This window comes from Oncorhynchus mykiss, chromosome 5 (genome assembly GCF_057628025.1).
Source record: "Oncorhynchus mykiss isolate SJ-2025 chromosome 5, ASM5762802v1, whole genome shotgun sequence".
NCBI lineage: Eukaryota > Metazoa > Chordata > Actinopteri > Salmoniformes > Salmonidae > Oncorhynchus > Oncorhynchus mykiss.
This window is the reverse complement of record NC_143026.1, coordinates 91,082,436-91,106,085: the sequence shown is the minus strand read 5'-3', so window position 1 is coordinate 91,106,085 and position 23,650 is coordinate 91,082,436. Positions and strand designations below refer to the sequence as shown.

At 47.4% G+C, this 23,650-nt stretch overlaps 1 protein-coding gene across 1 annotated transcript in view; it reads left to right on the top strand.

Moving 5' to 3' along the window:
• atf6 (activating transcription factor 6) overlaps window positions 1-23,650 on the top strand; it is a 119,302-nt gene that overhangs the window by 58,193 nt on the left and 37,459 nt on the right. The window contains exons 8-13 of the mRNA XM_036978881.2: window positions 669-854; window positions 997-1,088; window positions 1,975-2,109; window positions 10,654-10,752; window positions 12,824-12,926; window positions 17,020-17,084. Of these exons, the coding sequence (XP_036834776.2) occupies window positions 669-854; window positions 997-1,088; window positions 1,975-2,109; window positions 10,654-10,752; window positions 12,824-12,926; window positions 17,020-17,084 (680 nt within the window). The remainder of the gene's footprint in view (window positions 1-668; window positions 855-996; window positions 1,089-1,974; window positions 2,110-10,653; window positions 10,753-12,823; window positions 12,927-17,019; window positions 17,085-23,650) is intronic.

Genomic DNA, 23,650 nt, shown 5'->3' with positions numbered 1-23,650 from the left:
CTTTAGGGAGAGGGAAATCAGTGGAGTAAACCCCCGACATCCGCTTTAGGGAGAGGTAAACCCCCGACGTCTGCTTTAGGGAGAGGTAAACCCCCGACGTCTGCTTTAGGGAGAGGTAAACCCCCAACGTCTGCTTTAGGGAGAGGTAAACCCCCGACGTCCGCTTTAGGGAGAGGGAAATCAGTGGAGTAAACCCCCGACATCCGCTTTAGGGAGAGGTAAATCGGTGGAGTAAACCCCCGACATCCGCTTTAGGGAGAGGGAAATCGGTGGAGTAAACCCCCGACATCCGCTTTAGGGAGAGGTAAATCGGTGGAGTAAACCCCCGACATCCGCTTTAGGGAGAGGGAAATCGGTGGAGTAAACCCCCGACATCCGCTTTAGGGAGAGGGAAATCGGTGGAGTAAACCCCCGACATCCGCTTTAGGGAGAGGTAAACCCCCGACGTCCGCTTTAGGGAGAGAGAAATCAGTGGAGTAAACCCCCGACGTCTGCTTTAGGGAGAGGGAAATCAGTGGCCAATAATGGGAGATCAGCTTTGCGGATGATTTCAGCATATATTGATGGTTTAACGACAGATCAGCTGGCGATAATATGGTGGCCATCAATGGTTGCAAATGGCCCGTATAGGCTAACGTCTCTCTCTTCATCCCCGCTCTCTCCTCCAGTCGAAGGTGTCCCAGAGGCAGCAGAGGATGATAAAGAACAGGGAGTCAGCGTCTCAGTCCCGTAAGAAGAAGAAGGAGTACCTGCTGACGCTGGAGGTCCGTCTCAAGATGGCGCTGTCTGAGAACCAGCTGCTCAAGAATGAGAACGGCACCCTGAAGAGACAGCTGGAGGGACTACTGTCAGAGGTCAGAGTTAGACCACAAATACCTGTCAACTATATAAAACAGTTTAGATAAAATGTTTTCTGGGCCAGGCTGGGAGTGGATGTGTGATGTAATGATGCGTTTCCTGTGATATAACGTGATGATGCGTTTCCTATTCCTGTAGAACACGGTTCTGAAGACCAGTGCTCCTAAGAGGCGGGCCATTTGTCTCATGGTTGTGCTGGTGTTCCTCATGCTCAATGTGGGACCAATGAGGTGAGTCTCTGTGGGACTGAGGTGAGGTGAGTCTCTGTGGGACTGAGGTGAGGTGAGTCTCTGTGGGACTGAGGTGAGTCTCTGTGGGACTGAGGTGAGGTGAGTCTCTGTGGGACTGAGGTGAGTCTCTGTGGGACTGAGGTGAGTCTCTGTGGGACTGAGGTGAGGTGAGTCTCTGTGGGACTGAGGTGAGTCTCTGTGGGACTGAGGTGAGGTGAGTCTCTGTGGGACTGAGGTGAGGTGAGTCTCTGTGGGACTGAGGTGAGGTGAGTCTCTGTGGGACTGAGGTGAGGTGAGTCTCTGTGGGACTGAGGTGAGGTGAGTCTCTCTCATTCTACCACACTTACCGCACTTGTTTATTCCCACTGCAAAGCCTTTAAAAAGGTCAGGGGGAGTGAGCACGTGTCTGTCCACTTCTGGGACTGAGAGAAGGGTAGAAAATCATATCGTAGCCTGTGTTCCCCAAACTGTTGGAGTTCAAGGGGCATGATGTGTGCATGCGCTTGTGAAGTGTTGGTGTTCCTAGCTAGGAATTTGCTGTTTCAGTAGCAGACTGAGAGAACATAGTGTGGTTTTGAATGTAACTGTGAATGAGCATGTGACTCTTGAGTCTTTAGAGGAACACTATTGGGGCCGTCCATTGGAATGTAAAATAGCCACCATATGGGGCCAGATGGCATGAAATGATGAGACACATGGAGGTCAGAGTTGAGATTCTGCTGTTGCTTTTAAGACTGAATGTCTTTGGGCCACTGGATGTTAGGCTCATTGATTTCAGCCTTCTTTACTCTGGGTTTTTTGATCATGTCTTTCTTTTTCTGTCTCCCTCTTTCTCTCTCTCCATCTCTCTTCTCCCCTCCTCTCCCCTTCCCCCATCCTGCTTCAGTTTGTTTGAAGGTGGCCGTGGCTCTAAACTTCAGGCTGGCTCCATGCACAGCGGCAGACATCTGCTGGACTTCTCCCCAGAGACAGACACCTCGGTGGGCCCCGAATCCCTCCAGACCACCCCTCCGACCCACAGGTAATGACCTAACTCAGTATCACCACAGACCTGGCTGTGGCGGGAGTGCTGCATGTCATAAACCTGCCTCCCCTTTGCTCTGCACTTTAACTGTTTATACCACACACACACACACACACACACACACGTCAGTGTTGTCCAGGTCAGGATATTCTGACAACTGATCACTTAACCCGGAAGCCAGCTGCACAATTGTGTCGGAGGAAACACCGTTCAACTGACAACTGAAGTCAGCCTGCAGGTGCCCGGCCCGCCACAAGGAGTCGCTAGAGCTCGATGAGCCAAGTAAAGCCCCCCCCTAACCCTGGACGACGCTGGGCCAATTGTGCGCCGCCCTATGAGACTCCCGGTCACGGCCGGTAATGACACTGGGGATCGAACCCCAGGCTGAAGTGACGTCGCAACACTAAGCTGCAGTGCCTTAGAAAAACAGTCTATCTCAGTTCCGTGGACCAGGGCCAGAACGTGGGACGTTGTTGTCTTGTCTCTGAGATGGTTGGTTACCTGACACTAATTTTGTATATTTGTTGATCCCATGTTTAAAAACACTGTCTTAGAACAGATCAGACTCCATGTTCCACTGTAAGATGACCACGGTGGGTCTGGACTGGAGAGGTAGAGACTGGGTTGGGTTGACCAGGACTGGAGCAGTAGAGACTGGGTTGGGTTGACCTGGACTGGAGAGGCGGAGGTAGAGACTGGGTTGGGTTGACCTGGACTGGAGAGGCGGAGGTAGAGACTGGGTTGACCTGGACTGGAGAGGCGGAGATAGAGACTGGGTTGACCTGGACTGGAGAGGGTAGACACTGGGTTGGGTTGACCTGGACTGGAGAGGGGGAGGAAGATGCTGGGTTGGGTTGACCTGGACTGGAGAGGCGGAGGTAGACTCTGGGTTGGGTTGGCCTGGACTGGAGAGGGGGAGGTAGAGTCTGGGTTGGGTTGACCTGGACTGGAGAGGGGGAGGTAGAGTCTGGGTTGGGTTGACCTGGACTGGAGCGGGGGAGGTAGAGTCTGGGTTGGGTTGACCTGGACTGGAGAGGTAGAGACTGGGTTGGGTTGACCTGGACTGGAGAGGCGGTGGTAGAGTCTGGGTTGGGTTGACCTGGACTGGAGAGGGGGAGGTAGAGTCTGGGTTGGGTTGACCTGGACTGGAGAGGGGGAGGTAGAGGAAGAGGCTGGGTTGACCTGGACTGGAGAGGGGGAGGTAGAGGAAGAGGCTGGGTTGACCTGGACTGGAGAGGGGGAAGTAGAGGAAGAGGCTGGGTTGACCTGGACTGGAGAGGGGGAGGTAGATACTAGGTTAGGTTGACCTGGACTGGAGAGGGGCAGGTAGATACTAGGTTAGGTTGACCTGGACTAAAGAGGAGGGGGGGGGGGGGGGGTAGAGATAGAGGCTGGGTTAGGTTGACCTGGACTGGAGAGGGGCAGGTAGATACTAGGTTAGGTTGACCTGGACTGGAGAGGGGCAGGTAGATACTAGGTTAGGTTGACCTGGACTAAAGAGGAGGGGGGGGGGGGGGTAGAGATAGAGGCTGGGTTAGGTTGACCTGGACTGGAGAGGAGAGGAGGAGGTAGAGGAAGAGGCTGGGTTAGGTTGACCTGGACATAGGAGGCAGTGCATTTACTAGTTAGGGTTTGTTGTACGGAAGGGTTATCGATATTTTTGGGAAACGCGACACCGGCCCTTGGGCCTCATTTGTAAATTACCTCAATAACATGCGGCTTTGATGTGTCCACACAGATCATAAAACATGACATAATACAGAACATTAATAGACAAGAACAGCTTGAGGACTGAACTACACAAATGTAATAAACAGGGCATTCGGAAAGTATTTCAGACCCCTTCACTTTTTCCACTTTTTATTACATTACCGACTTATTCTAAAATGGATTAAATAAATTGTCCTCATTCTACACACGATACCCCATAATGACAAAGCCAAAACAAGTTTTTAGAAATGTTTGCAAATGTATTTAAAAAATGTAAAACAGAAATACCGTATTTACATCAGTATTCAGACCCTTTGCTATGAGACTCAAAATTGAGCTCCGGTGCATCCTGTTTCCATTGATCATCCTTGAGATGTTTCTACAACTTAATTGGTCCACCTGTGGTAAATTCAATTGATTGGACATGATTTGGAAAGGCACACCTGTCTGTATAAGGTCCCACAGTTGACAGAGCATGTCTAGGGCTGTTATGTGACTGTATTACTGCCACACCGGAGGTCACAAGCACGGATTGCAGTCACATTCCACGTGACCGTTTAGTCACTGTAGGCTTCGCCAAGCTCTGATGCTGCTGATGGTCATTAGTAGCCTACCAAACCTGCTAAATGCCTGGTCCTCAGCACTCTATTGTCCCTCTAATCACTCAGACATCAATACAAATGTTATCGAAAATCTAATCAAACACCAAACACTTCATGAGCTCATGTTGCACACCATTTCTATAGGCTAAGCAATTGCGTGAGAAAACAGAGTGATGGCCTCTATTAAAAGGAGGAGAATCCCATCAGCTTTAATAGGCTAGGCTTACTATATTTATTTTGGCAGTGGTTAGAGCGTTGGGCAGGTAGCCTAGTGGTTAGAGCGTTGGGCAGGTTGCCTAGTGGTTAGAGCGATGGGCAGGTCGCCTAGTGGTTAGAGCGCTTGGTTGGGTTGTGTTACGGAGGACGCATTGCTTTCGACCTTCGTCTCTCCCGAGCCCGTACGGGAGTTGTAGCGATGAGACAAGATAGTAACTACTAACAATTGGATACCATGAAATTGGGGGGAGAAAGGGGTAATAAATAAATGAATAAACAATTGTTGGAAGAATTACTTGTGTCACGCACAATGTAGATGTCCTAACCGACTTGCCAAAACTATAGTTTGTTAACAAGAAGTGTGTGGAGTGGTTGACAAATTAGTTTTAATGACTCCAACCTAAGTGTATGTAAACTTCCGACTTCAACTGTATGTAAAGACAAGATTAAATCAGGGATTGTCTCATGGGTGTCAATATTAGCCTATCACTTGTGAATTATATATCATTACTGGTGAACGATGCCCAGCTTGCGTGCAATAAGGCAAGAAGCACATTAAACCGCTTTAAATCTTGTCTGCTAAATGAACTAGTATAGCCCGCAGCCATTTGGCTTAGCCAGATCAGGGCCTAACATTAGGACATCTCAGAGTATTCTGTTCTTCTGAAATAAATTTTCTTCATATCATGTTTCTTTAGACCTGTCTAAAATAAATAATGGATTAGAGAGAGAGAGAAAGACAGAGAGAGAGACCTAAAAGTGAGAGAGAGAGACCTAGAGAAAGAAGAGGTTCTCATCTAGATGAAATGACAGAGGCTGAATGTTGTCTAGATAGAGACATACATAGCTGACATGTGTGACCCAGCCGGTCTCTCTTGAGAATGCCTACATATTGTGGCACCACTTCTGTCACTGTCAACCTGCTCTGCACAAGGCCTACATGGTTCAAACTTGGCATCACAGCTATTTGGCTTAGTCAGATCTCAGAGTATACTATTCTGTTCTTCTGAAATACATTTTCTTCATATCATGTTTCTTTAGACCTAAAATAAATAATGGATTTATTGTGAAGGCGTTGGCTTTATTACGTGGATTTTGTTCAACTTTTTAAAAATGTTCCGAAGTTCTGCGCCAGTGTCTTGTAGGCTGCGTGGAAGCCAGGAGACGCTAAATGTGTTTATGTTAATTAACGGTCAATTACCGGGAGACCGGCAGTTATCTGCTTGACAATCACCGGCTGCCGTAATGTCATGACCGCCACAGCCCTAGTGAGCATACACAGCCCTAGTGAGCATACACAGCCCTAGTGAGCATACACAGCCCTAGTGAGCATACACAGCCCTAGTGAGCATACACAGCCCTAGTGAGCATACACAGCCCTAGTGAGCATACACAGCCCTAGTGAGCATACACAGCCCTAGTGAGCATACACAGCCCTATGCATGTCGGAGCAAAAACCAACCCATGAGGTCGAAGGAATTGTCCGTAGAGCTCCGAGACAGGATTGTGTCGAGGCACAGATCTGGGTACCAAAAAAAAAAAATGTCCTGGTCTTGTCTCATCGCTGCAACTGCCGTACGGACTCAGGAGAGGCGAAGGTCGAGAGCCGTGCGTCCTCCGAAACGTGTCACCTCGCACTGCCACCCGGTCATCCACAAGAGTCGCTAGTGCGCGATGGGACAAGGGCATCCCTGCCGGCCAAACCCTCCCCTAACCCAGACGACGCTGGGCCAAGTGTGTGCCGCCCCATGGGTCTCCCGGTCGCGATAGAGCCTGGACTCGAACCCAGAATCTCTAATGGCACAGTTAACATGCAGTGCCTTAGACCACTGCGCCACTTGGAGAGGAGAACCATCTCTGCAGCTCTCCACCAAGCAGTCCTTTATGGTAAGAGTAGATTCACAGACATGTTGTTTCTCATCTTACTGCAGTCCGATTTCATCACATCAAGCTCTCTGGGAGAATTGAGAACTGTTTTTTCATGTCCTGGACCTCTGGTCAGATCGTACATTATTTGACTTGTTGTATCCACCAATATCTGAACAAAGCTCTTAAAACTATTCTCCTGCTGTTGTAACAACTCCTTGTAGAGTCATTTTTGTTGGTTTTTAAAATATATTTTACTCTGCAGCTTTAGGGGGTGGTGGTAGCAGAGTCGGCTAAAGTTGGTAGCTATACCGCGCAGTTCCAGCCAGGTCCGGTTGCAGGGAAACAACAACAGGCACCAGGGAATACAGCCACAATTAGCACGAGACGCCACCTCCGTGGTCCACAAGGGCTATCCGTGTTCAAGCTGTTTGTGGAAACCCCTGCTAGCTGAATAGCTAGGCTAGTAGCTAGCTGAATAGCTAGGCTAGTAGCTAGCTGAATAGCTAGGCTAGTAGCTAGCTGAATAGCTAGGCAAGTAGCTAGCTGAATAGCTAGGCTAGTAGCTAGCTGAATAGCTAGGCTAGTAGCTAGCTGAATAGCTAGGCTAGTAGTACAGCAAACAACTTCAGACTGTTTTTGTCTCGCAGGGACAGATACAGTGTTAAATAATAGTTAAAGAAAAACTAACAGGTCTGTGAGAGCCGGGAATTCTTACTGGTTGGTAGGTGATCAAATAGTTATGTCATGCAATAAAATGCAAATTAATTACTTAAAAATCATACAATGTGATTTTCTGGATTTTTGTTTTAGATTCCGTCTCTCACAGTTGAAATGTACTTATGATTAAAAAAAATTACAGACCTCTACATGCTTTGTAAGTAGGGAAACCTTCAAAATCGGCAGTGTATCAAAATACTTGTTCTCCCCACTGTAGGAGTGCTCACAGTAACTGAGGCTAGGCCACATCGCGCGATCCAAAATCAAAAAGTACATAAACCGAACTTTACGAGAAAACACTGTCACAACGTTACAATAATAAACCGAGGTCTCTCGTTCAGCATACGTCACGCTCTGATGACGTGAGGTTGGTCGTGCCTCCCGCTAGCCCTCTGTTTGAAAATGTAATTTTTCTGCACAGCTTTCATAGCCTCTCGTTGCCTTCTTATTAAAATTCTGGGTCGTAGTATCTGAGCCGATGCGTGAGGCAGGTCACGTTTCACACAAACCATTTCTTCTTCCTGTGGTATCACGTCTCTCCCAAAGCATCTGTGCCCAATACGCTGGCCTGCCTCCCTTCCTGCCTCCCCCCTCCCCCTCTCTCTCCATCCCTGCCTCCCCCCTCCCTCGCTCTCTCCATCCCTGCCTCCCTTCCTGCCTCCCTCCCTCCATCCCTCCCTCTCTCTCTCCATCCCTGCCTTCCCCCTCCCTCGCTCTCTCCATCCCTGCCTCCCTTCCTGCCTCCCTCCCTCCATCCCTGCCTCTTTCTCTCCATCCCAGCCTCCCCCCTCCCTCGCTCTCTCCAGCCCTGCCTCCCTCCCTCCATCCCTGCCTCTTTCTCTCCATCCCAGCCTCCCCCTGCCTGCCTGCCTGCCTCCATCCCTGCCTCCCTCCCTCCATCCCTGCCTCTTTCTCTCCATCCCAGCCCCCCCCTGCCTGCCTGCCTCCATCCCTGCCTCCCTCCCTCCATCCCTGCCTCTTTCTCTCCATCCCAGCCTCTTTCTCTCCATCCCAGCCTCCCCCCCTGCCTGCCTACCTTCCTCCCTCCATCCCTGCCTCCCTCCCTCCATCCCTGCCTCTTTCTCTCCATCCCTGCCTCCCCCCTCCCTCGCTCTCTCCATCCCTGCCTCCCTTCCTGCCTCCCTCCCTCCATCCCTCCCTCTCTCTCTCCATCCCTGCCTTCCCCCTCCCTCGCTCTCTCCATCCCTGCCTCCCTTCCTGCCTCCCTCCCTCCATCCCTGCCTCTTTCTCTCCATCCCAGCCTCCCCCCTCCCTCGCTCTCTCCAGCCCTGCCTCCCTCCCTCCATCCCTGCCTCTTTCTCTCCATCCCAGCCTCCCCCTGCCTGCCTGCCTGCCTCCATCCCTGCCTCCCTCCCTCCATCCCTGCCTCTTTCTCTCCATCCCAGCCCCCCCCTGCCTGCCTGCCTCCATCCCTGCCTCCCTCCCTCCATCCCTGCCTCTTTCTCTCCATCCCAGCCTCTTTCTCTCCATCCCAGCCTCCCCCCCTGCCTGCCTACCTTCCTCCCTCCATCCCTGCCTCCCTCCCTCCATCCCTGCCTCTTTCTCTCCATCCCAGCCTCCCCCTCTGCCTGCCTACCTCCCTCCCTCCATCCCTCCCTCCCTCCCTCCATCCATCCCTGCCTCCCTCCCTCCATCCCTGCCTCCCTCCCTCCATCCCTGCCTCCCTCCCTCCATCCCTGCCTCTTTCTCTCCATCCCAGCCTCTTTCTCTCCATCCCAGCCTCCCCCCCTGCCTGCCTACCTTCCTCCCTCCATCCCTGCCTCCCTCCCTCCATCCCTGCCTCTTTCTCTCCATCCCTGCCTCCCCCCTCCCTCGCTCTCTCCATCCCTGCCTCCCTTCCTGCCTCCCTCCCTCCATCCCTCCCTCTCTCTCTCCATCCCTGCCTTCCCCCTCCCTCGCTCTCTCCATCCCTGCCTCCCTTCCTGCCTCCCTCCCTCCATCCCTGCCTCTTTCTCTCCATCCCAGCCTCCCCCCTCCCTCGCTCTCTCCAGCCCTGCCTCCCTCCCTCCATCCCTGCCTCTTTCTCTCCATCCCAGCCTCCCCCTGCCTGCCTGCCTGCCTCCATCCCTGCCTCCCTCCCTCCATCCCTGCCTCTTTCTCTCCATCCCAGCCCCCCCCTGCCTGCCTGCCTCCATCCCTGCCTCCCTCCCTCCATCCCTGCCTCTTTCTCTCCATCCCAGCCTCTTTCTCTCCATCCCAGCCTCCCCCCCTGCCTGCCTACCTTCCTCCCTCCATCCCTGCCTCCCTCCCTCCATCCCTGCCTCTTTCTCTCCATCCCAGCCTCCCCCTCTGCCTGCCTACCTCCCTCCCTCCATCCCTCCCTCCCTCCCTCCATCCATCCCTGCCTCCCTCCCTCCCTCCCTCCCTCCATCCATCCCTGCCTCCCTCCCTCCATCCCAGCCTCTCTCCCTCCATCCCAGCCTCCATCCCTGCCTCTTTCTCTCCATCCCAGCCTCCCCCCCTGCCTGCCTGCCTGCCTCTCTCTCCCTCCATCCCTGCCTCCCTCCCTCCATCCCTGCCTACCTCCCTCCCTCCATCCCTGCCTCCCTCCCTCCATCCCTGCCTACCTCCCTCCCTCCATCCCTGCCTACCTCCCTCCCTCCATCCCTGCCTCTTTCTCTCCATCCCAGCCTCCCCCCCTGCCTGCCTGCCTGCCTCCATCCCTGCCTCTCTCCCTCCCTCCCGGTGTTATGTAAGTTTTCTTTATCTTGGTTGTGATATTCTGTGAGTGTTTAGTCTGGCCCCCGTTACATTTCCATTATTTAGGCTCAGCCCCCTCGCCGTATTTCAACTCGCGAGTCGTCGAGTTTGCACTTTTCCCTCGTCTTTTCTCTGTGCCAGAGCTCGGTGTCAGCAGAAGCTCGTCTCAGAGTTCTGTCATTGTCAGCCTGATCCCCAAGGTATCCCTGATATTCCCCAGCCTGTGACAGACGGTGGACACATTGTATTGAACAGATCAGCACTTCCTGGATGGTACGACTCATCATTTTAAAGTCCTCAGATGTAAACGCACGCCCACTGCCAGCTCTGCACGTGTTACTGTTTCACAGCCTCGTTTTGGCATTCCGTACGTGCAGATATCATTTAACATGGGATTAATGACCTCCATGTTGAAGAGTTGAGAGTGTCATTTGGACTCTTAGCTACACTACTCTGTGGGTAGTCTCAGGGCTCCGCGTGGCCTTGGTAGGCAGAGGCAGTGCCATCTTGGTTCCAGTCACTACCTCACAGTGGGGAATCTCTCGCCTGTATCCAAGAATAGTTTGTTTTTTGCCACCAAAGTAAAATAAATCTGAACTTTTCTCTCATTGTTCTCCCTCTCTGTCTGTGTCTCCCTCCCCGACTGTGTCTCTCTCCCTGTCTCTCTCTGTCTCCCTCCGTCCGTCCGTCCGTCTGTCTGTCTTAGTTCGGAGGACAAGGCTTTGATGGTGGTGAAGAAGGATCCTCTGTTCTTCGGACCTCCTCCTCCCTGTCTGCCGCCTGTCAACAGGACCAAATGCCTCAGGTCAGTTCTACACGCTGTTACACTCTGCCCTAGGGTTACACTCTGTTTCACTCTGCCCTAGGGTTACACTCTGTTTCACTCTGCCCTAGAGTTACACATCTGTTTCACTCTGCCCTAGGGTTACACTGTGCCCTAGGGTTACACGCTGTTTCACTCTGCCCTAGGGTTACACTCTGCCCTAGGGTTACACGCTGTTTCACTCTGCCCTAGGGTTACACGCTGTTTCACTCTGCCCTAGGGTTACACGCTGTTTCACTCTGCCCTAGGGTTACACGCTGTTTCACTCTGTCCTAGGGTTACACGCTGTTTCACTCTGCCCTAGGGTTACACTCTGTTACACTCTGCCCTAGGGTTACACACGGTTTCACTCTGCCCTAGAGTTACACTCTGTTTCACTCTGCCCTAGGGTTACACTCTGCCCTAGGGTTACACGCTGTTTCACTCTGCCCTAGGGTTACACTCTGCCCTAGGGTTACACGCTGTTTCACTCTGCCCTAGGGTTACACTCTGCCCTAGAGTTACACTCTGTTTCACTCTGCCCTAGAGTTACACTCTGTTTCACTCTGCCCTAGGGTTACACTCTGCCCTAGGGTTACACGCTGTTTCACTCTGCCCTAGGGTTACACTCTGCCCTAGGGTTACACGCTGTTTCACTCTGCCCTAGGGTTACACTCTGCCCTAGAGTTACACTCTGTTTCACTCTGCCCTAGGGTTACACTCTGTTTCACTCTGCCCTAGAGTTACACATCTGTTTCACTCTGCCCTAGGGTTACACTGTGCCCTAGGGTTACACGCTGTTTCACTCTGCCCTAGGGTTACACTCTGCCCTAGGGTTACACGCTGTTTCACTCTGCCCTAGGGTTACACGCTGTTTCACTCTGCCCTAGGGTTACACGCTGTTTCACTCTGCCCTAGGGTTACACGCTGTTTCACTCTGTCCTAGGGTTACACGCTGTTTCACTCTGCCCTAGGGTTACACTCTGTTACACTCTGCCCTAGGGTTACACACGGTTTCACTCTGCCCTAGAGTTACACTCTGTTTCACTCTGCCCTAGGGTTACACTCTGCCCTAGGGTTACACGCTGTTTCACTCTGCCCTAGGGTTACACTCTGCCCTAGGGTTACACGCTGTTTCACTCTGCCCTAGGGTTACACTCTGCCCTAGAGTTACACTCTGTTTCACTCTGCCCTAGGGTTACACTCTGCCCTAGGGTTACACTCTGCCCTAGGGTTACACTCTGCCCTAGGGTTACACTCTGCCCTAGAGTTACACTCTGTTTCACTCTGCCCTAGGGTTACACTCTGCCCTAGGGTTACACTCTGTTTCACTCTGCCCTAGGGTTACACTCTGCCCTAGGGTTACACTCTGTTTCACTCTGCCCTAGGGGCAACTTTTACGAAAGTTTCCAGAATTTTGCAACCCTACTTAGTCCCATCTCTAGTTCCTCCACATTGGGCCATAAGACTATGTACGCCTTTTGAAATAACGACATCTAAACCACAAGATTTTATTAAAGCAATGCCCATATCTGATTCAGGTGAATTCATATCTTTCCTGGGTCTTTTTCAATAGTTAGATGGAAACCATCTAAGGCTCCGTTTACGAGCGTTCAGAACATATCGGTTCTGGAGGTTCAGCATGTGGACTCCATGTGGACTCTCTTCAATTCACTGCAGCAAATTGGCTCCCAAGCTTTATGGAACAATGAATCACACCTAGTGTTTCTTTACGTGTCATAAAGATATGCTTTCATCCTGAATCCATTTAGTTGGGTTTTAATTATTGTCTTATTGTTGGCTTTAATTTGAGAGAGAGTTTTATAAATGTAAAGTGTTGTGTTATTATTATTATTAGTAGTAGTAGTATCTCGAAAGTGCTACAGTGGCTGAATTAAAGTCAAATCCAAGATGTAGACAGAGTAAGGACACAACTTTATAGGCTATAGTTGGAGAAACCTATCACAGCAAAGCAGGGGGGGGGGGGGGCAGCCAACCAGATCTCTCCCAGTCTACGGAGTGCACACGTATGTGGAAATGTCTAAGTGACTTGACTCAGTGATTTGGTTGACAGGTTGAACCATGAGCTGCGAGGCTGGGTCCATCGACATGAGGTGGAGCGGACCAAGACCAGACGCATGAGCAACAGCCAGCACCGAGCAAACAGGACTATCCCTGTACGCACAGTACTGATGCATCTAGTAAAGCAGCACCCTACACACACACACACGCACACGCACGCACACTCTCTCACACTCTCACACTCTCACACTCTCACACTCTCACACTCACACACTCACACACTCACACACTCACACACTCACACACTCACACACTCTCACACTCACACACTCTCACACTCTCACACTCTCACACTCTCACACACTGACACACTGACACACTCTCACACTGACACACTCTCACACTGACACACGCACACACACTCACACATATAATAAACTAAGATTTTCAAACTGTACAATAACCGATCTGTAATGTTACTCCAGTTTAATAACCGATCTGTAATGTTACTCCAGTTGAATAACCGATCTGTTATGTTACTCCAGTTTAATAACCCATCTGTTACGATAGTTTAATAACCCATCTGTTATGTTACTCCAGTTTAATAACCCATCTGTTATGTTACTCCAGTTTAATAACCCATCTGTTATGTTACTCCAGTTTAATAACCCATCTGTTATGTTACGACAGTTTAATAACCCATCTGTTATGTTACTCCAGTTTAATAACCCATCTGTTATGATATTCCAGTTTAATAACCCATCTGTTATGTTACTCCAGTTTAATAACCCATCTGTTATGTTACTCCAGTTTAATAACCCATCTGTTACGACAGTTTAATAACCCATCTGTTACGACAGTTTAATAACCCATCTGTTATGTTACTCCAGTTTAATAACCCATCTGTTATGTTACTCCAGTTTAATAACCCATCTGTTATGATATTCCAGTTTAATAACCCATCTGTTATGTTACTCCAGTTTAATAACCCATCTGTTATGTTACTCCAGTTTAATAACCCATCTGTTATGTTACGACAGTTTAATAACCCATCTGTTATGTTACGACAGTTTAATAACCCATCTGTTATGTTACGACAGTTTAATAACCCATCTGTTATGTTACTCCAGTTTAATAACCCATCTGTTATGTTACTCCAGTTTAATAACCCATCTGTTATGTTACTCCAGTTTTAATAACCCATCTGTTATGTTACTCCAGTTTAATAACCCATCTGTTATGTTACTCCAGTTTAATAACCCATCTGTTATGTTACTCCAGTTTTAATAACCCATCTGTTATGTTACTCCAGTTTAATAACCCATCTGTTATGTTACTCCAGTTTTAATACCCCATCTGTTATGTTACTCCAGTTTAATAACCCATCTGTTATGTTACGACAGTTTAATAACCCATCTGTTATGTTACGACAGTTTAATAACCCATCTGTTATGTTACTCCAGTTTAATAACCCATCTGTTATGTTACGACAGTTTAATAACCCATCTGTTATGTTACTCCAGTTTAATAACCCATCTGTTATGTTACGACAGTTTAATAACCCATCTGTTATGTTACTCCAGTTTAATAACCCATCTGTTATGTTACTCCAGTTTAATAACCCATCTGTTATGTTACTCCAGTTTTAATAACCCATCTGTTATGTTACGACAGTTTAATAACCCATCTGTTATGTTACTCCAGTTTAATAACCCATCTGTTATGTTACTCCAGTTTAATAACCCATCTGTTACTCCAGTTTAATAACCCATCTGTTATGTTACTCCAGTTTAATAACCCATCTGTTATGTTACTCCAGTTTTAATAACCCATCTGTTATGTTACTCCAGTTTAATAACCCATCTGTTATGTTACGACAGTTCATGCTTTAAATTCTTAGGTCTTTTGGATCTCTCCTCTACCCTGCCACACTCTCTGCCTCTCCTCCTCCCCTCTCCATCTCTTACTCCCCTCTCCTCCTCCCCTCTCCCTCTCTCTTCATGGGAATGAACCTAATCCAGCAGTCTTGGGAAAGTAAACACAACTGTTAGAGGAAGGATTTTAGTAATCACTTTCACCTCTGCTCTCTCGCCCTCTTTGTTTAGAAGAATGAACAAAGCCCTCATCTAAACAGTCTTATGTCTGCTGATGACGGGTGGATGTGTTATCCCATGACAGTCCAATACTCCAGTTCCCACTCTCTCCAGTCCACACAGGCACTGTGTCAGAGAAGATGGAGATATATTTTCCCAGGACCCCTATAGACTTCTTGGGTTCTTGTGATTCCAACATGTTGAAGGATTCCAATACAGAACAGCACCACTCTACACCGTGTTTTTAGGAGTGGGCAGGTCCACTACTCAGTGTTTGTTTATTGGACAGATGTAGAGGTGGAAAGATTGAGGACAGTTTGTTTGTTTATTGGACAGGACATTAGTAGACTATCATGATTCAGTTTCAAGAAAGGATTTGTACTTGTGTTAATGTTCTGTGAAGCTGGGAGGTTAGCTAATTGAAGTAATATTGATAGTTTGTAATGTGAAGCTAGGAGGTTAGATAATTGAAGTAATATTGATAGTTTGTAATGTGAAGCTAGGAGGTTAGCTAATTGAAGTAATATTGATAGTTTGTAATGTGAAGCTAGGAGGTTAGCTAATTGAAGTAATATTGATAGTTTGTAATGTGAAGCTAGGAGGTTAGCTAATTGAAGTAATATTGATAGTTTGTAATGTGAAGCTAGGAGGTTAGCTAATTGAAGTAATATTAATAGTTTGTAATAGTAAAGTGAACAGTTCAGCAGGAAACCTGTGGCTTAGTTAAGTCAGAATGACTGAGTGAGTTTCTACTGAAAGGAAACAGTTGAGTTGTTCAGCAATGAGCTGCACTTCTGTTTTCCCTGTATTTACCATACACAGCCCCCTGAAACATGACACACCCCTGTATTTACCATACACAGCCCCCTGAAACATGACACACCCCTGTATTTACCATACATAGCCCCCTGAAACATGACACACCCCTGTATTTACCATACACAGCCCCCTGAAACATGACACACCCCTGTTTCCCCTGTATTTCCCATACACAGCCCCCTGAAACATGACACACCCCTGTTTCCCCTGTATTTACCATACACAGCCCCCTGAAACATGACACACCCCTGTTTCCCCTGTATTTACCATACACAGCTCCCTGAAACATGACACACTTCTGTTTTCCCTGTATTTCCCATACACAGCCCCCTGACCCACCATGACTACTTGGAAAGGTCTTAGCAGCCCAGTTGAATCGAAACAACATTAGCATTGTTGGTTTAATTTCTACTCATTCAAATAAATGATCGTACAGACATGTCTGTTTTTAGTTTTGAGTCATTTGTTTGGGAGGTATTCACAGCTAGCTGTTTCCCTAAGGCCTTGGTTTTAAGGTTTTAATGAGAACCATCCATTAAGCCAAGCCCAGGAGGGCCCAGCTATGCTCCCACAAGAAAAACACTTGAGTTATGCCTGGAGTGATGTCATTTGTCTGGGGGAAACTGTGTGGCTGGCATGGCCCCTGAGGTAGAGGTGGTCAGTGACTTGGGCTGTGTTTACACAGGAAGCCCGATTCTGATCTTTTGCCCAATTATTGGCAAAAGATGTGATCTGATTTGTCAAAAGACCAATTAGTGGCAAAAAAAAATCTGAATTGGGCTGCCTGTGTAAACACAGCCTTGGTGATGTGACGTCTTCCTGAAAGGGATAGAGTGTCATCCAGCTCTCTGCTGGAAAAAAGAGGCCAGGGAGCTTGTCATTGACTGTGTGGGATGAAAACACATACACACCTGAACATATACTGTACCAACATACATACACACACCTGGACATATACTGTACTGTACCAACATACTGTATGAACACACTGAACTGTACCAACATACTATACTGTACCAACATACTGAACTGTACCAACATACTATACTGTACCAACATACTGAACTGTACCAACATACTATACTGTACATACACAGCCAACAAATGTATCTCCAGTAGTTTTCACTTCATTCAAATGTTCTAACCACTAACTAACTCTCTTTCTCCTCTGTCTCTGTCTCTCTCTCGGTCTCCTCTGTCTCGGTCTCCTCTGTCTCCTTCTCTCTCTCTCCTCTGTCTCTCTCGGTCTCCTCTGTCTCCTCATCTCTCCTCTGTCTCTCTCCTCTCTCTCGGTCTCCTCTGTCTCGGTCTCCTCTGTCTCTTTCTCTCCATACAGAAAGAGGATAAGAAGGCTGAGGTGTCCCAGGTCCTAACAGTCCAGTACACTGACTCCACAGAGAAGTGAGTTGAGGAGTGTGTATATATACAAAATATATATGATTTCTAGATGTATGTCATGTTTACCTTATTCCAGTGTTTAGATCGTCAGACTGCCTGGGAGTATCTATCAGATGTCTTTACTGTGTCAGTCTGCCTGGGAGTATCTATCAGATGTCTTTACTACATCAGTCTGCCTGGGAGTATCTATCAGATGTCTTTACTGTGTCAGTCTGCCTGGGAGTATCTATCAGATGTCTTTACTGTGTCAGTCTGCCTGGGAGTATCTATCAGATATCTTTACTGCATCAGTCTGCCTGGGAGTATCTATCAGATGTCTTTACTACATCAGTCTGCCTGGGAGTATCTATCAGATGTCTTTACTACATCAGTCTGCCTGGGAGTATCTATCAGATGTCTTTACTACATCAGTCTGCCTGGGAGTATCTATCAGATGTCTTTACTGTGTCAGTCTGCCTGGGAGTATCTATCAGATGTCTTTACTACATCAGTCTGCCTGGGAGTATCTATCAGATGTCTTTACTACATCAGTCTGCCTGGGAGTATCTATCAGATGTCTTTACTACATCAGTCTGCCTGGGAGTATCTATCAGATGTCTTTACTACATCAGTCTGCCTGGGAATATCTATCAGATGTCTTTACTACATCAGTCTGCCTGGGAGTATCTATCTGATGTCTTTACTGTGTCAGTCTGCCTGGGAGTATCTATCTGATGTCTTTACTGTGTCAGTCTGCCTGGGAGTATCTATCAGATGTCTTTACTGTGTCAGTCTGCCTGGGAGTATCTATCTGATGTCTTTACTGTGTCAGTCTGCCTGGGAGTATCTATCTGATGTCTTTACTGCGTCAGTCTGCCTGGGAGTATCTATCTGATGTCTTTACTGTGTCAGTCTGCCTGGGAGTATCTATCAGATGTCTTTACTGTGTCAGTCTGCCTGGGAGTATCTATCAGATGTCTTTACTGTGTCAGTCTGCCTGTGAGTATCTATCAGATGTCTTTACTGTGTCAGTCTGCCTGGGAGTATCTATCAGATGTCTTTACTACATCAGTCTACCTGGGAGTATCTATCAGATGTCTTTACTGCGTCAGTCTGCCTGGGAGTATCTATCAGATGTCTTTACTACATCAGTCTACCTGGGAGTATCTATCAGATGTCTTTACTACATCAGTCTGCCTGGGAGTATCTATCAGATGTCTTTACTACATCAGTCTGCCTGGGAGTATCTATCAGATATCTTTACTGTGTCAGTCTGCCTGGGAGTATCTATCTGATGTCTTTACTGTGTCAGTCTGCCTGGGAGTATCTATCAGATGTCTTTACTACATCAGTCTGCCTGGGAGTATCTATCAGATGTCTTTACTACATCAGTCTGCCTGGGAGTATCTATCAGATGTCTTTACTACATCAGTCTACCTGGGAGTATCTATCAGATGTCTTTACTGCGTCAGTCTGCCTGGGAGTATCTATCAGATGTCTTTACTACATCAGTCTACCTGGGAGTATCTATCAGATGTCTTTACTACATCAGTCTGCCTGGGAGTATCTATCAGATGTCTTTACTACATCAGTCTGCCTGGGAGTATCTATCAGATGTCTTTACTACATCAGTCTGCCTGGGAGTATCTATCAGATGTCTTTACTGCGTCAGTCTGCCTGGGAGTATCTATCAGATGTCTTTACTACATCAGTCTGCCTGGGAGTATCTATCTGATGTCTTTACTGTGTCAGTCTGCCTGGGAGTATCTATCAGATGTCTTTACTACATCAGTCTACCTGGGAGTATCTATCAGATATCTTTACTGTGTCAGTCTGCCTGGGAGTATCTATCAGATGTCTTTACTGTGTCAGTCTGCCTGGGAGTATCTATCAGATGTCTTTACTACATCAGTCTACCTGGGAGTATCTATCAGATATCTTTACTGTGTCAGTCTGCCTGGGAGTATCTATCAGATGTCTTTACTGTGTCAGTCTGCCTGGGAGTATCTATCAGATGTCTTTACTACATCAGTCTACCTGGGAGTATCTATCAGATGTCTTTACTGTGTCAGTCTGCCTGGGAGTATCTATCAGATGTCTTTACTACATCAGTCTGCCTGGGAGTATCTATCAGATGTCTTTACTACATCAGTCTGCCTGGGAGTATCTATCAGATGTCTTTACTACATCAGTCTGCCTGGGAGTATCTATCAGATGTCTTTACAACATCAGTCTGCCTGGGAGTATCTATCAGATGTCTTTACTACATCAGTCTGCCTGGGAGTATCTATCAGATGTCTTTACTGTGTCAGTCTGCCTGGGAGTATCTATCAGATGTCTTTACTGTGTCAGTCTGCCTGGGAGTATCTATCAGATGTCTTTACTACATCAGTCTGCCTGGGAGTATCTATCTGATGTCTTTACTACATCAGTCTGCCTGGGAGTATCTATCTGATGTCTTTACTACATCAGTCTGCCTGGGAGTATCTATCAGATGTCTTTACTGTGTCAGTCTGCCTGGGAGTATCTATCAGATGTCTTTACTGTGTCAGTCTGCCTGGGAGTATCTATCAGATGTCTTTACTACATCAGTCTGCCTGGGAGTATCTATCTGATGTCTTTACTGCATCAGTCTGCCTGGGAGTATCTATCTGATGTCTTTACTACATCAGTCTGCCTGGGAGTATCTATCAGATGTCTTTACTGCATCAGTCTGCCTGGGAGTATCTATCAGATGTCTTTACTGTGTCAGTCTGCCTGGGAGTATCTATCAGATGTCTTTACTGTGTCAGTCTGCCTGGGAGTATCTATCAGATGTCTTTACTGCGTCAGTCTGCCTGGGAGTATCTATCAGATGTCTTTACTACATCAGTCTGCCTGGGAGTATCTATCAGATGTCTTTACTGTGTCAGTCTGCCTGGGAGTATCTATCAGATGTCTTTACTGTGTCAGTCTGCCTGGGAGTATCTATCAGATGTCTTTACTGTGTCAGTCTGCCTGGGAGTATCTATCTGATGTCTTTACTACATCAGTCTGCCTGGGAGTATCTATCTGATGTCTTTACTGTGTCAGTCTGCCTGGGAGTATCTATCAGATGTCTTTACTGCGTCAGTCTGCCTGGGAGTATCTATCAGATGTCTTTACTACATCAGTCTGCCTGGGAGTATCTATCAGATGTCTTTACTGTGTCAGTCTGCCTGGGAGTATCTATCAGATGTCTTTACTGTGTCAGTCTGCCTGGGAGTATCTATCAGATGTCTTTACTGTGTCAGTCTGCCTGGGAGTATCTATCAGATGTCTTTACTACATCAGTCTGCCTGGGAGTATCTATCAGATGTCTTTACTACATCAGTCTGCCTGGGAGTATCTATCAGATGGCTTTACTACATCAGTCTGCCTGGGAGTATCTATCAGATGTCTTTACTACATCAGTCTGCCTGGGAGTATCTATCAGATGTCTTTACTACATCAGTCTGCCTGGGAGTATCTATCAGATGTCTTTACTACATCAGTCTGCCTGGGAGTATCTATCAGATGTCTTTACTGTGTCAGTCTGCCTGGGAGTATCTATCAGATGTCTTTACTGTGTCAGTCTGCCTGGGGGTATCTATCAGATGTCTTTACTGCATCAGTCTGCCTGGGAGTATCTATCAGATGTCTTTACTACATCAGTCTGCCTGGGAGTATCTATCAGATGTCTTTACTGTGTCAGTCTGCCTGGGAATATCTATCAGATGTCTTTACTACATCAGTCTGCCTGGGAGTATCTATCAGATGTCTTTACTACATCAGTCTGCCTGGGAGTATCTATCAGATGTCTTTACTGTGTCAGTCTGCCTGGGAGTATCTATCAGATGTCTTTACTACATCAGTCTGCCTGGGAGTATCTATCAGATGTCTTCACTGTGTCAGTCTGCCTGGGAGTATCTATCAGATGTCTTTACTACATCAGTCTGCCTGGGAGTATCTATCAGATGTCTTTACTACATCAGTCTGCCTGGGAGTATCTATCAGATGTCTTTACTACTTCAGTCTGCCTGGGAGTATCTATCAGATGTCTTTACTACATCAGTCTGCCTGTGAGTATCTATCAGATGTCTTTACTGTGTCAGTCTGCCTGGGAGTATCTATCTGATGTAGTAAAGACATCAGTCTGCCTGGGAGTATCTATCAGATGTCTTTACTACATCAGTCTGCCTGGGAGTATCTATCAGATGTCTTTACTACATCAGTCTGCCTGGGAGTATCTATCAGATGTCTTTACTGTGTCAGTCTGCCTGGGAGTATCTATCAGATGTCTTTACTACATCAGTCTGCCTGGGAGTATCTATCAGATGTCTTTACTACATCAGTCTGCCTGGGAGTATCTATCAGATGTCTTTACTACTTCAGTCTGCCTGGGAGTATCTATCTGATGTAGTAAAGACATCAGTCTGCCTGGGAGTATCTATCAGATGTCTTTACTACATCAGTCTGCCTGGGAGTATCTATCAGATGTCTTTACTACATCAGTCTGCCTGGGAGTATCTATCAGATGTCTTTACTACATCAGTCTGCCTGGGAGTATCTATCAGATGTCTTTACTGCGTCAGTCTGCCTGGGAGTATCTATCAGATGTCTTTACTACATCAGTCTGCCTGGGAGTATCTATCAGATGTCTTTACTGTGTCAGTCTGCCTGGGAGTATCTATCAGATGTCTTTACTGTGTCAGTCTGCCTGGGAGTATCTATCAGATGTCTTTACTGCGTCAGTCTGCCTGGGAGTATCTATCTGATGTAGTAAAGACATCAGTCTGCCTGGGAGTATCTATCTGATGTCTTTACTACATCAGTCTGCCTGGGAGTATCTATCAGATGTCTTTACTGTGTCAGTCTGCCTGGGAGTATCTATCAGATGTCTTTACTGTGTTAGTCTGCCTGGGAGTATCTATCTGATGTCTTTACTACATCAGTCTGCCTGGGAGTATCGATCAGATGTCTTTACTGTGTCAGTCTGCCTGGGAGTATCTATCTGATGTCTTTACTGTGTCAGTCTGCCTGGGAGTATCTATCAGATGTCTTTACTACATCAGTCTGCCTGGGAGTATCTATCAGATATCTTTACTGTGTCAGTCTGCCTGGGAGTATCTATCAGATGTCTTTACTGCGTCAGTCTGCCTGGGAGTATCTATCTGATGTCTTTACTGCGCCAGTCTTCCTGGGAGTATCTATCAGATGTCTTTACTACATCAGTCTGCCTGGGAGTATCTATCTGATGTCTTTACTGTGTCAGTCTGCCTGGGAGTATCTATCAGATGTCTTTACTACATCAGTCTGCCTGGGAGTATCTATCAGATGTCTTTACTGTGTCAGTCTGCCTGGGAGTATCTATCTGATGTCTTTACTACATCAGTCTGCCTGGGAGTACCTATCTGATGTCTTTACTACATCAGTCTGCCTGGGAGTATCTATCTGATGTCTTTACTACATCAGTCTGCCTGGGAGTATCTATCAGATGTCTTTACTACATCAGTCTGCCTGGGAGTATCTATCTGATGTCTTTACTACATCAGTCTACCTGGGAGTATCTATCAGATGTCTTTACTGTGTCAGTCTGCCTGGGAGTATCTATCTGATGTCTTTACTGCGTTAGTCTGCCTGGGAGTATCTATCTGATGTCTTTACTGCGTTAGTCTGCCTGGGAGTATCTATCTGATGTCTTTACTACATCAGTCTGCCTGGGAGTATCTATCTGATGTCTTTACTGTGTCAGTCTGCCTGGGAGTATCTATCTGATGTCTTTACTGCGTTAGTCTGCCTGGGAGTATCTATCTGATGTCTTTACTACATCAGTCTACCTGGGAGTATCTATCAGATGTCTTTACTGTGTCAGTCTGCCTGGGAGTATCTATCAGATGTCTTTACTGCGTCAGTCTGCCTGGGAGTATCTATCTGATGTCTTTACTGCATCAGTCTGCCTGGGAGTATCTATCTGATGTCTTTACTACATCAGTCTGCCTGGGAGTATCTATCTGATGTCTTTACTACATCAGTCTGCCTGGGAGTATCTATCTGATGTCTTTACTACATCAGTCTGCCTGGGAGTATCTATCTGATGTCTTTACTACATCAGTCTACCTGGGAGTATCTATCAGATGTCTTTACTGTGTCAGTCTGCCTGGGAGTATCTATCTGATGTCTTTACTACATCAGTCTGCCTGGGAGTATCTATCAGATGTCTTTACTGTGTCAGTCTGCCTGGGAGTATCTATCAGATGTCTTTACTACATCAGTCTGCCTGGGAGTATCTATCTGATGTAGTAAAGACATCAGTCTGCCTGGGAGTATCTATCTGATGTAGTAAAGACATCAGTCTGCCTGGGAGTATCTATCAGATGTCTTTACTACATCAGTCTGCCTGGGAATATCTATCAGATGTCTTTACTACATCAGTCTGCCTGGGAGTATCTATCTGATGTCTTTACTACATCAGTCTGCCTGGGAGTATCTATCTGATGTAGTAAAGACATCAGTCTGCCTGGGAGTATCTATCAGATGTCTTTACTACATCAGTCTGCCTGGGAGTATCTATCAGATGTCTTTACTTTGTC